The sequence below is a fragment of the Tenrec ecaudatus genome, chromosome Y (assembly GCF_050624435.1).
Source record: "Tenrec ecaudatus isolate mTenEca1 chromosome Y, mTenEca1.hap1, whole genome shotgun sequence".
Classification (NCBI taxonomy): domain Eukaryota; kingdom Metazoa; phylum Chordata; class Mammalia; order Afrosoricida; family Tenrecidae; genus Tenrec; species Tenrec ecaudatus.
This window is the reverse complement of record NC_134549.1, coordinates 1,357,946-1,370,516: the sequence shown is the minus strand read 5'-3', so window position 1 is coordinate 1,370,516 and position 12,571 is coordinate 1,357,946. Positions and strand designations below refer to the sequence as shown.

Genomic DNA, 12,571 nt, shown 5'->3' with positions numbered 1-12,571 from the left:
CTTTAATACTTCATGGGAGAGAAAAACACGTTTTTCTCCACAAAGAGGCTGCTGATTTTGAACTGCTGACCTTGCAGATAACTGATTTTATAGTTGGCAAGTGATCCTGTAACCCACTACACCACCAGGGCTCCCATCCTTTTTGCATTATGATCCTAAAAATTAGTCAATAGTATAAACAAACAAGACAGTTATCCACTTCTCTGCCTATAGCTACTCAGTAATTGGGAATCTTTGGAAAAATTTGATCACTACATAATGAGATTCCTATTGAAAACTCATCTTCCATTCCAGAATCCATAGTTATGGTTTCAGTAAAATACTGACATCCTCACTTCTAAGGAATATTCTAGCTCTACTTCTTTCAAGATGTATTTGTTCTTTTGGCAATCTAAAATGTTTCAGGTCCTCCTCACTTTCAGCAAGAAAGTTCGCTTCATCTGCATACTGTAGATTAACGAACATTCCTCAAATCTGGATAATGCATCCTTCTTCATAAACTCTAGCTCATCTTATGATTTTGCTCTGCATACATATTTAGTAATCTGGTGAGAGCTTATAACCTTAATGCACATCCTTCTTGATTTTAAACCATACAGTATTTTTATTCCCTTGGTCTATTCACACAATTGTGTGTTGATTCGTGTACAGTTCCACATGAACACATGAAGTGTTCTGTAATTCTCACTCTTCTAATGGTTATCTATAGTCCACTCAGTTAAACATCTTTAAAAATCCAATCAGTTGAACTGAAAAGTCAATTTAAAAAAAAGTTAAACATGATAGTCAGCTTTCAGCCAAAATTCTACCTTACATCAGCAATATTATCCCTTTGTCTATTTCCACTTCTAAGTCTGGACTGAACCACCCACCACCCACTCCCGCAAGATAATGTTGGGTTTGTGTTTTTTTTTTCATTTCTTAAACTCATCTTATTGGGGGCTTGTACAACACATCACAATCAGTACATTGTGTAAAGCACATTTGTACATTTATTGCCCTCATCTTCTCAAATCATTTTTCTACTTGAACCCTTGGTATCAGCTCATTTTTTCCTTCCCATCCCCTTTCCCCCTCCCCCATGAACCCTTGATAATTTGTAAATTATTATTACATTGTCATGCTGATATTCAGCAAAAATTTCCTTGCATGTGCAATCAATGACATTACTCTATAACTTGAGAATTCTTTTGGTTCATCTTTCTTTGAAATGAACACAAATAAGGATCTCTTCCAGTAAGCTGGCCAAGTAACTGTCTTCCAAACTTCCCAGCATATATGAGCAAGTGCTTCCAGTGCTTTAACAGCTTGCTGAAACATTTCAACTGGTATTCCATCAATTCCTGGAGCCAGGTTTTTGGCTAATGTCTTCCTTACAGTTTCGGCTGTTTTCTTCAGTATCACTGGCTCTTGATCATTTTAAGTTCTTGAAAGGGTTGAATGTCAACTAGTTCTTTTCATTCAATATTTTCCCCATAAAATCTTCCAATATTGCAGCTTGAGACTTGAACCTTTTCTTTGCTCTTTCCATTTAAGATATGTTGCGCATGATCTTCCCTTTTGGTTTTCTAATTCTAGGTCTTTATACATTTCATTGTAATATTTTATTTTTTTCTCCTCCAGAGCTATTTGCAATTTTCTATTCAGCTCTTTTCATTTTTTCTATTTGCCTTAGTAATTCTGATTAAGAGCAAAGTCAGTGTCTCTTCTGACATCCTCTTTGATGTTTTATTTCACTCCTTTTTAATGACCTTTTACTGCCTCATGTATGATGCTCTTGGTGACACTCCATCACTCTTAAGGTCTTCTATCATTAGTATTCAATATAGAAAGTCAGTCCTTGAGATGTTCTCAAAATTCAGATAGGATATATGCCAGATAGTGATTTGGCTTTTGTGGCCTTGTTTTAATTTTCCTAAGGTTCAATCTATGCGTACATATAAGCAATAGATAAGTTTGTAGGTTTGTTGAACAGTCAGATCCTGGCCTTGGTCTATATGCTGATACTGAGTTAATCTCTCCATGGTCTCTTTCCACAGATGCAACCAATTTTGTTTCTGTGTATTCCATTGGGAGATGGAATGTGTATATACCACGTGTACAGTAATGTGACAATGTATTGTTAAAAAATGTTATTTGTAATGAAGTCATTGGCCTCTAAAAGTTTCATCATACAATCTCCAGTTTCTATCACGAAGACCATATTTTGAACTACTTCCTGTTTCCAATTTTTACATACATATCAACAAGATTTATTATTGCATCTTGACTGCATGTTTGATCAATTTCAGGCTGAAATTGAAAAATTTCTTCAATTTCTTCACCACAAACTTTGTTGGTTTATGACTGATATATAATTGTACTGACTGGATTTCTTTGTACTGTACACAGGTATTATCCTCTAAAGAAAGTATTGGGCTTCAAGATTGGTATTTCTGATGGCAAATGCAATGGCATTCTTCTTGAATTTAAGTACAGTGAAAGGATACAACCCTGATGCATACCTCTCCTGATTTTAAACCCTGCAGTAGTAGTCCCTTGTTTTATTTGAATAGCTGCCTTTGATTCATGCATGGTGTTCCATATGAGCACAACAAAATATTCTGGAATTATCTCTGTTCTTAATGTTCTCTAGTTTGTTGTGATCCCATAGTCAAATCCCTTTGCATGGTTAGTAAAACTTAAACAAACATCTTTAGTGTATTCTCTGCTTTCAATCCAGATCCTAAGCAATGGTATCACTAGTTGAAATACCCTCTTCTGACTGGCCTGTGGGTTCAAAGTGCTTCCTTTATTGTCAGTATCCAAGAACTTTAAAACACCAAATAACAAAGGTTCTTTTTCCTTAAATAATAAGAGTGGACTGACACACAAAGACATTTTACTAAAACTCTGCTAGGATAATTGATAAACAAACAAACAATAAAAGCTTTGGAGAGAATGTGGAGTTACTACAGTCTTCAACAACTTGCTAATGAGAATGCAAAATGGTAGACACTATAGAAAAGTTGGGTGGTTCATAAAAAAATTAAATAAATGTCACATATATCCAATTAACCCTAACCCTAGCAATAAATCTCAAAGCACTGAAAAGAAGAACGTATATAGAAACATGCAGAAGACTGTTTATTACAACATTATTCATCATAGACAAAAGATGGAAACAGGCAAAACAGGAAAATTCACAAACATGGGGCATTGTATGTAAATCCAACAGAATATTAATCAGTTATAAATTCACTATCTATCTATGGAGAACTTATCTTTGACAAGGGATCCAAACACATTAAATGGGAAGAAAATGCTGATAATAAAACCAAATATTCATCTACAGAAGAAAAATGGAGTCATACCTCACACCATACACAAACATGAACTCAAGATGGCTCAAAGTCATAAATGTAAAAGCTAGCACTATAAAGACCTTCAAAAAATATAGACAAAGTTACAGGTCATAACACATAGCATAACCTATTATCAAACATAAAGGAAAACATTAAAAGAGAACTTAGACTGAGTAACAAAAATTAGCAATGGCATATTGGACAAGAGAATGAATCTCTAAAGTTTATACAGTTCTTCAGCAGCTCAACAAGAAAAAGATAATGCAACTCAAAATGGACAGAGGATAAGATGTGATATTTTACCAAGAAAGACAATCAGGCAGAACAACAAAAATATGAAGTTCACAATATACATCAAAACAAAGAGCTACCAACTCACTCAAGCAAAAACAACTAATGCTGTCAAATACAGGGACTAGAAGTCTCATCAGCCAGTGGCACTATAGATGGTAATCCCACTTCTAGAGCAAAGTTTTTTAAACTCTGTTGCTACTCCATAGAGGGTCCTATAACTGGATGTGGGAGTCATGAAAAATTTGGCAATGGTAAAAGGTTTCTGAACACAGAACAACCAAAAATTTATTCAAAACCAAACAATAAATCCAAGGTGTTTCTGATACCACTTTGCTGTGCTGAAAATTCCTTGGGTGGAAAAGGGTAGGATATGGGAGAAATTTTTCATTACTTCTTTTGCTACAGAAATAAGACCCTCAACACAGATATGCGCGCACACCCATATGTTCATCAGAGCACTAATCACAATAGCAACACACACACACACAATCTAAATATCAATGGAAAAAGGAATAAAAAATGCTTCTGTTATTATACACACAATGTAATACTACACAATATTAAACAGTAAAACCAGATAACAAATAGATAAACCTAAAGGACATAAAGATGGGCAAATTACTCTTTCGCCAAAGGAGAATTTTTGTACGAAAACAGTACTATTCATAGTTTTTTAAAAAGAAGTCACAAAAGGATTTGATGAATACCAAAGGTAGATCAGTAAGGAAGGGATAGGTATATATAGTGGGCAGACAATATTAACCTGGGTGACACAAACAGCAATAAACAAGAAGACATTATGAGGGAAAATGCCTGGAACTGAAACATACATTAAAATAATCAACCATTTGAGAGGAAGAAGACATTATCTCTTGAAGGATAAAGATTCAGGAAAGATGAATGAAAACAGGAAGCAGGAAGCAGAATTAAGGGATGGTACATTAAGGGGATTGAAATGGAAGAGCTGAAATAAAATGTATTTATGAATAATTAAATGTAAAATGAGCATTCTATTTTCTGTAAACCATCACTTAATTCATGAGTTTTTTTAAAAAGTCATATGAAATGTAAAAACCAAAAATGGTGTTTTAAACATTTTGCTAGCAAAGTAAGTTCTATACAAAAGGTCTACTACTGTAAGATTCCACAAAAATAAAAAATTCAAATATACAGCGACCAAAGCGTATTAGGCATTTTACACTAATTAAGAGGAAGGAGTAAAATACAGTCATTTTCTTAGGGGTACTGAGTGACTATTAACATTAATTTTAGAATGGCAAGGGTAATTTTTTTGAAGTGTAAACTAAATTCCAATACTTTTTATGATTATAGAACTTTAACTTAAGCTTTAAACCTATAATAACACAGATTTAATTTATATTTTTAATAACATACCTGATCCTGATGGAAGGGCTGAGGCTGTCCCTGAGAACCCAGCCCCTGGTCGTCATTCCCTCCAACTGGAGAACCACGAGTTGTGGCTGTCATACTCAACAAAGAACAAATTTTTGCAATTTTGCCTGCCTATTCTTTGTCACGAGAGAAGATATTAGAATCTATTTTTTAAAGATTCAGTATCAGTGTAGGTCCATCTTAAAAATCTCCAATTGAAGAACAGCACATTTTATAACCTAAAAGAAGAAAAAAAGACAAGAGATTTAGTATAAAATATCACCCCAAGAAATCGAGACCACTTTTAACAGGAACTGCAACATTGCCAAAGCATTTATAGTCAATAATATCAAAACCATAATTCCATCAAATGGATTCTGATCTGTAGTCCACCTATCAAAGAACTGCATCTTAAAAGTTCCTGACCCTGTAAATCCTTATGCAAAAAAATCAAACTCCTTTTTCCCACTAGGGGTTAAAATCACTAACCTGTTAACAGCCCTATGCCTAACCACCCCCAAGCCACCACCACAGTTCCAAAAATAGATAATTAAAAGAATAAAGGTGAGGAGGCGGGGGAAGAAAGTGGTGAGTAAACAACTCCATAGACAGAGGAGCAACTCGGGAATTAAAATCAGTAATGAGGAGGACATAGAGATCCTGGGATTATGGATTAAAAGCAATCTAGCTGAGAGGAATTACTAAGAGGCATAAGAAGGGCAAACAAGATGTGGGAAAAGAAAGCAAAAAGAAACAGGAAAGATCCAAGCAGCAAAGCTATGGACAGAGGTATAAATATAAGTGTGTACTAATGTAAATTTATTAATTCATAAAAATAGAGGTATTGGAATATGTATATATATTTATATGGTAATACACTGAGGAAGTGGATGGATTTTGACCTTCTGCTTAAGCCCTCCCCTCTCAGCACAAGAACACTTTGTTTTAACCACCTGCCATTCTGTGATGCTCATCCTCCAGGAACAATCATTAAAGACAAAATAAGTGCACAAGTAAAGGTGGTGAAGAAAGCTGTTGGTGCCCGGCTATCAAAAAGATATACCATCTGGGGTCTTAAAGGCTTGAAGTTAAACAAGTGACCATCTAGCAGAGAACCAACAAGCCTACATGGAAGAAGCACACCGGCTGTGCGATCAACATGATCAGTTAACAGACATAAGATGACCCAAAACATATTGCTGAAAATGAGAGGTGTTGGGAAAGAGGCCCAAAACCCATATGTAGACAATGAGACATCCCCTAACAGAAGTGTCACATGAAAGGGATGAGTCAACCAGGGTGGCGTATAGCACTAATGAACCATGCAATATTCCTCTGATTCCTTGAGGCTTCCTCACCCCACACAATTATGACCACAATTCTGCCTTTCACTGTGGGTTAGGCTGCAGGTATACAGGTACAGGTAAGAGCTGAGGACACATGGAATCCAGTTCGGAAAACTCCTCAGGTACAGAAATGGGAGTAGCACTACTAGAAGGGTAGGGAGAAGGTGGAGAGAGGTAGGGGGTACAACACCATGAGGGAAGGGATACATGGGTTAGTTTAAAATATGAAAATAATAATTTATAATTTACCAAGGGGTCATGGGAGATGGGGAGAATGAAAAAAGAGGCTGATACCAAGGACTCAAATAAAAAGTTTAGAAAATAATGATGTTTAGAAAATAATGACAATCTTTGAACAAATATGCTTGATACAATTGGTGTACACTTTAAGAGTTGTAAGAGCCTCCAAAAAAATGACCTTAAAATAAAGGGAGATGAAAAAGCGAAAATTTCAAATCCTGTTTTTTTACTTCATAAACATTTTTCTCCATCAGTTATAAGAAAATAAGTTTAAATGTTGCATAATATAATATTTACATAATACTGTAGAATGAATGCAATTTTCTTACTTATCATGTGGATTAATTTACAAAATAGTAAGATTACTTACACAAATAAACTATAGACACGTCTTAAAATGCTGCCATACTCAAAAAGGACACTGTGGGAGGGCTTGCTTTACCTGACTTTGGCACATACTATGCAGCCACAGTTCTCAAAACTGCATGGTATTGGTACAATGACACATACTCAGACCAATGGAAAAGAACTGAAAACCCAGAAATAAAAGCATCAGCATACACACAGCTGATCTTTGATAAGGGCCACAAAAATATCAAATGGGAAGCCAATGCCCTCTTTAACAAGTGGTGCTGGAAAAAGTGGCTATCAACATGCAGAAAAATGAAGCAAGACCCTTATCTCACTCCATGCACAATAAAGTCAAGGTGGATCACAGACATGGAAGTTAAACCCCAAACTATTAGGGCCATCAATGAGGGAACTGGGACCAACTTGAGAACTTTGGCTCAAGGAATACACAGGCTATCAGAAATAGGGAAGGACACAACACAAAGGAGGCACAAATTGACAAATGGGATATACTGAAGATAAAACACTTGTGTACATCTAAAGAATTCACCGAGAGTAATAAGAGAGTCCACAGACTGGGAAAACATCTTTAGCAATGACACATCAGACAAAGGCCTTGTTACTCAAATCTACAATACTATACTAGCTTCCAAAAAGAAAAAAACTGATAGCCCACTTGAAAGGTGGGCAAAGGACCTGAACAGAAATTTTACAGGGACAGAAATCCGAATAGCCAACAAACATATGAGAAAACCAGGGATGCACATGGTAGACAACAGTGGAGGAGGTGGGGAAAGGAAAACAAAAGGATGAATACAAGGAAGAAAAGGGTAGTGGGGTCATGGGGCATTAATCCACCCAAGGGGAGGGTATTGTTTATATCTCCACAGGGAAAATGGGACCAGACTTCAACCCAGTGCTGCAAGATGTGAATGCAATATCCCGGCGTGGAATAGGGAACCAGTGGAGAGGTCTGGGAGGCTGGACCCAGCACCAAAAATTAAGTTGGATTCCTGCCCCTCCCCCAAAAAGAATTTGTTTCAAAGGATGACATTGATTCTGCAGCTCCGGGAGATGGACATATCTGATCAGAGCACACAGGAGCAGATGAATGGGCAGGAGGAGAGAGTGGAACACAGCCTGGCCCACCAGGCCGTGAGGATGATGTTCTTGAGTAGAGCAGCCAGTCCACAGAGAGGACAACATGGCTGGCCCCACTATGAGACATGATGCCCCACCGTTGACTAAGGGCGAAACAGGAGACAGCACCAGAGTCAAGAGTGTGGGAATTGCACCTGACCTGATCCCACCACACCGAGGCAAAGCACTGGGGGAGTGCAGTGGAACAGCAAGAGAATGGAGTGGCAAGGCACCCAGGGAATGCTAAAAGTGGACTTTGGGGCCAGGGCGTGGTGCCCCAACAGACTGGACTGGAAAACGCTCCTAAGGGCCAGCAAACGATCCCTGAACTAACTACAAGCTTTTCTTTTGTGAAGTGTTTTGTTCTTTGTCAGCGGTTTTTGTTGTTTTGTTGTCCGGTTGTATACTGTTGCTTTGTTTTCCTCTGTCTTGTTTTCGTGCATGATAGTGTCTCCACAGGTCTGTCTGAATAGGACAGGCTGGATCAACGATCTGGAGGAAAAACAATGGGACAGACAGTTCCGGGGGGACTTGGGGTGGGGGGGGAGGTAGTGGGGTAAGGAAGTGGTGTTAACAAACACAGGGACAAGGGAACAACATGGGACCCAAAATGGTAGAGAAGGGGGAGTGGCAGGCCTGGTGGGGAATGATCAAGGGTAAGGTTGTGTAGAGAAGAGGTATAGCTGTAGCCCAGGTGGTGACGGAGCATGATAGTGGGGCAGGAGGAAGGTCAAGGGAGATGGAGGAAAGAGCTAGGAGTCAAGGGGCATTTATGGAGGTCTAGACAAAGACATGTACAAGCAACTATATATATGAGGATGGGGAAATAGATCTATGTGTCTATATTTATAGGTTAAGTATTAAGGTGGTGAAAGGACTTTGGGCCTCTACTCCAACACTCCCTCAATGCATGAATACTTTCTTTTATTAAATTGGAACTCTATGATGCTCACTCTCCCGATATAACTGCTGAAGCCAAAGTGGGTGAACAAGTAAATGTGGTGATGAAAGCCGATGGTGACCGGCTATCAAAAGAAACAGTGACTGGGGTCTTAAAGGCTTGAAGATAAACAAGCGGCCATCTAGCTCAGAAGCAACAAAGCCCACATGGAAGAACACACCAGCCTGTGTGATCTAGTGGTTCCGAAGGGATCGGTTATCAGGCATCAAAGAACAAAATATCGTTATCATTGGCTGCACACCTCCATGATAGGACCGCTGAAGACAAATGGGTGCATAAGAAAATGTGGCGAAGAAAGCTGATGGTGCCCGGCTATCAAAAGAGATAGTGTCTGGGGTCTTAAAGGCTTGAAGGTGAACAAGCGGCCATCTAGCTCAGAAGCAAAAAAAGCCCACATGGAAGAAGCACACCAGCCAGTGCGATCACGAGGTGCCAAAAGGACCAGGTATAAGGCATCATGCAAAAAAAAAAAAAAAGGTATATATATATATACCATATTGAATGAAGAGGAAAGAGCAGATTGGAGCCCCAAGGATCAAGTGTTGGCCACTGGAGGTCCCCTCATGGAGGGGTTTAGGAGAGGAGATGGGTCAGTAAGGGTGCAAGGTAGTACCGATGAAAAACACAGCTTTCCCCCAGATCCTGGATGCTTCCTCCCTCCAACTACTATGATCCGAATTCTACCTTGCAGGACTGCATAGGGCAGAGTTTGTACACATGGGGGCTGGAGGCACAGGGATTCCAAGGTGGATGATACCTTCAAGACCAAGGGTGTGAGGGGCGATGCTGGGAGAGTGGAGGGTGAGTCGGATGGAAAGGGGGAACTGATTACAAGAATCTACATGTGACCTTCTCCCTGGGAGATGGATGGCAGAGAAGGCGGGGGAAGGGAGACTCCGGATAGGGCAAGATATGACAAAATAATAATAATTTATAAATTACCAAGGGCTCATGAGGGACAGTTGGCAGGGAGGGGACAAATGAGGATCTGATACCAAGGGCTCAAATTGAAAGCAAATGTTTTGAGAATGACGATGGCATCAGATGTACAAATATCCTTGACACAATGGATGGATGGCTTGTGATGAGTTGTATGAGCCCTAATAAAATGATTAAAAACAAAACCTAAATTCATTTTAGAGGGAAGATACTTTAAAAAAATCTTTTTATTAGGGACTCATACAACTCTTAACACAATCCATACATACATCAATTGTGTAAAGCACATTTGTACATTCATTGTCCACATCATTCTCAAAACATTTGCTCTCCACCTATAAGACCCCAGCATCAGCTCATTGTACCCCTCCCTCCCCGCTCTTCCCTCCCTCATAAATAGTAATTTATCAGTTATTATTTTGTCAGATCTTACACTGTCTGACGTCTCCCTTCACCCACTTTTCTGTTGTCTGTCCCCCAGGGAGGAAGTCACATATACATCCTTATAACTGGTTCCCCCTTTCCAAGGCACCCTCCTTTTATCCTCCCAGTATTGCCACTTACACCACTGGTCCTAAAGGGATTATCCACCCTTGGATTCCCTGTGTTTCCAGTTCCTATCTGTACCAATGTACATCCTCTGGTCTAGCCAGATTTGTAAAGTAGAATTGGGATCATGATATGCGGGGCATGGGGGGGGGACGCATTTAATTGTTGCTACCTTGTACTCTGACTGGCTCATCTCCTCCCCACAATACTCTTTTTAACAAGTGTTGTTGGCACACTGGATATCTATTTGTATAACTATAAACATGATTCATGTTGTTATTGTTTTTAGAAACATTAACTCAAGAAGCATTAGAAATGTAATAGAAAGGAAAAGCAATGGCAAACATACTCATTGTTACATATGCATAATCTATATGAAACACTCTATATATACTCGAATATAAGCCGACCCGAGTATAAGCTGAGGCATCTAATTATTACCCGGGGAACCAGAAAAACTGATTGACTCAAGTAAAAGCCTAGGGTGGAAAATGCAGAAGCTATTGGTGAGTTTCAATAATCAAAACAAATGAAAATAAAATTACTAAAATTTGAGACATCAGTGAGGTAATGTATTTAAATATTTATTTTAAATAAAAACATAAATAAAAGGACAAGTCAGTTAATATTAGTAAACCAGTACAATAAGTGGAAAATAGGTTCAACATAATACTATTCCCTGAGCTCAATCAGCAACCAAGTTAAAATGTAGAGTTAAAATCCTTCAAAACTGGATTCTTCATCATCATCCATATCCCAATGCAGAGCTTAAGCTGGTGTGAGGTCATCATAGACGTAGTCCTCACTGAGATCACTGTCATTTCATAGAAAGCGCAGTCTTCACTGCCATCCGTAGCATTACTAATACTACATTTCTGGAAGGCACGTCGCACCATGTCTTCTGGAATGTCTTCCCATGCATCTTGAACCCACTTTGCTATTAACTCTATGTCAGGCTTCATGAGATTTCCTCCTTTTTTTAGTCGGGCTTGACCAGATGACATCCATTCATGCCACTGACCCGTATATAAGCCGAACCAGTTTTTCAGCATTTTTGTGCTGAAAACTCGGCTTATACATGAATATGTGTGGTAATTTAAAATGTGTTGTCCGATGACTTGAGGAGTTTGAAGTATGACTTTGACAAATGATTCTTCTATAACTATTGATAAAGGACTCACCTCTAAAATTTAGGACTCACCTTGAATACAATAAATGGTAAATCCACTTTTAAGTGGACAAAAGCTATAAACAGATAATTCACCAAAATAAGACATTACAGCCCTCATAGGAAGAAATGCTCACAATCATTAGTTATTATTGTTGTTAGGTGCCATTAAATATTTCTGACCCATAGAAACCTATGCACAACAGAAAAAATACTTCCTTGTCCTGTGCCATCCTCCCAATTGCTTCTTTGCTTAAGCCAGCGGTGTAATTCAAATAAATTTAACCAGTACACTACCCTAATGTTAATTATTAGTTGTTGCTGCTAAAGTCAGATGTTGTACCTGACTCAATGACCCTTTTTATGTACAAGAGGACTGTTTCAAGGCAGATCTGAACATCTCACAATGCTGTTATACTTACACCCACTTCTGTGGCCACTATGCCAATCCATTTTATTGAGGGTCTCCCTCTTTTTTCTGTCTTTGCTGTTGGGTAACGTTGGATGACTAACAGAAATATTGAATTGAAATAGTGCTTGCAGCCATGAGCTTAAGCTGTTTCACACCTGGTTTGGCAGAACCAGTGGCCTAATTTTTTTGTTGAGTTCAGCTGGCTAGTTGCCCAATGTGGAAATAATAAATACACAAAACTTAATCATTTTTAACCTTCATCTGCGCAACAGTATGTTTAAGAACCCATAATAATATTCATTCTGTCTATAGATATAAAAAATTAGATGGAACTATGATTGTAATATTTATTGATTTATTTCATAAAACGCATTATACTTTATGCATTTTTATTACCTTGCTTTTGTTACTCCAGTATACAATGTAGAGAGAAAA

At 38.3% G+C, this 12,571-nt stretch overlaps 1 protein-coding gene across 2 annotated transcripts in view; it reads right to left on the bottom strand.

Annotated features, from left to right (window-relative positions):
- Nucleotides 1–12,571, bottom strand: part of LOC142435576 (ubiquitin carboxyl-terminal hydrolase 9X-like) — a 188,143-nt gene that overhangs the window by 155,848 nt on the left and 19,724 nt on the right. For both annotated transcript variants that reach the window (XM_075539809.1, XM_075539810.1), the window contains exon 2: nucleotides 5,034–5,269. In XM_075539809.1, the coding sequence (XP_075395924.1) occupies nucleotides 5,034–5,126 (93 nt within the window). In that variant the 5' untranslated portion in view covers nucleotides 5,127–5,269. The remainder of the gene's footprint in view (nucleotides 1–5,033; nucleotides 5,270–12,571) is intronic.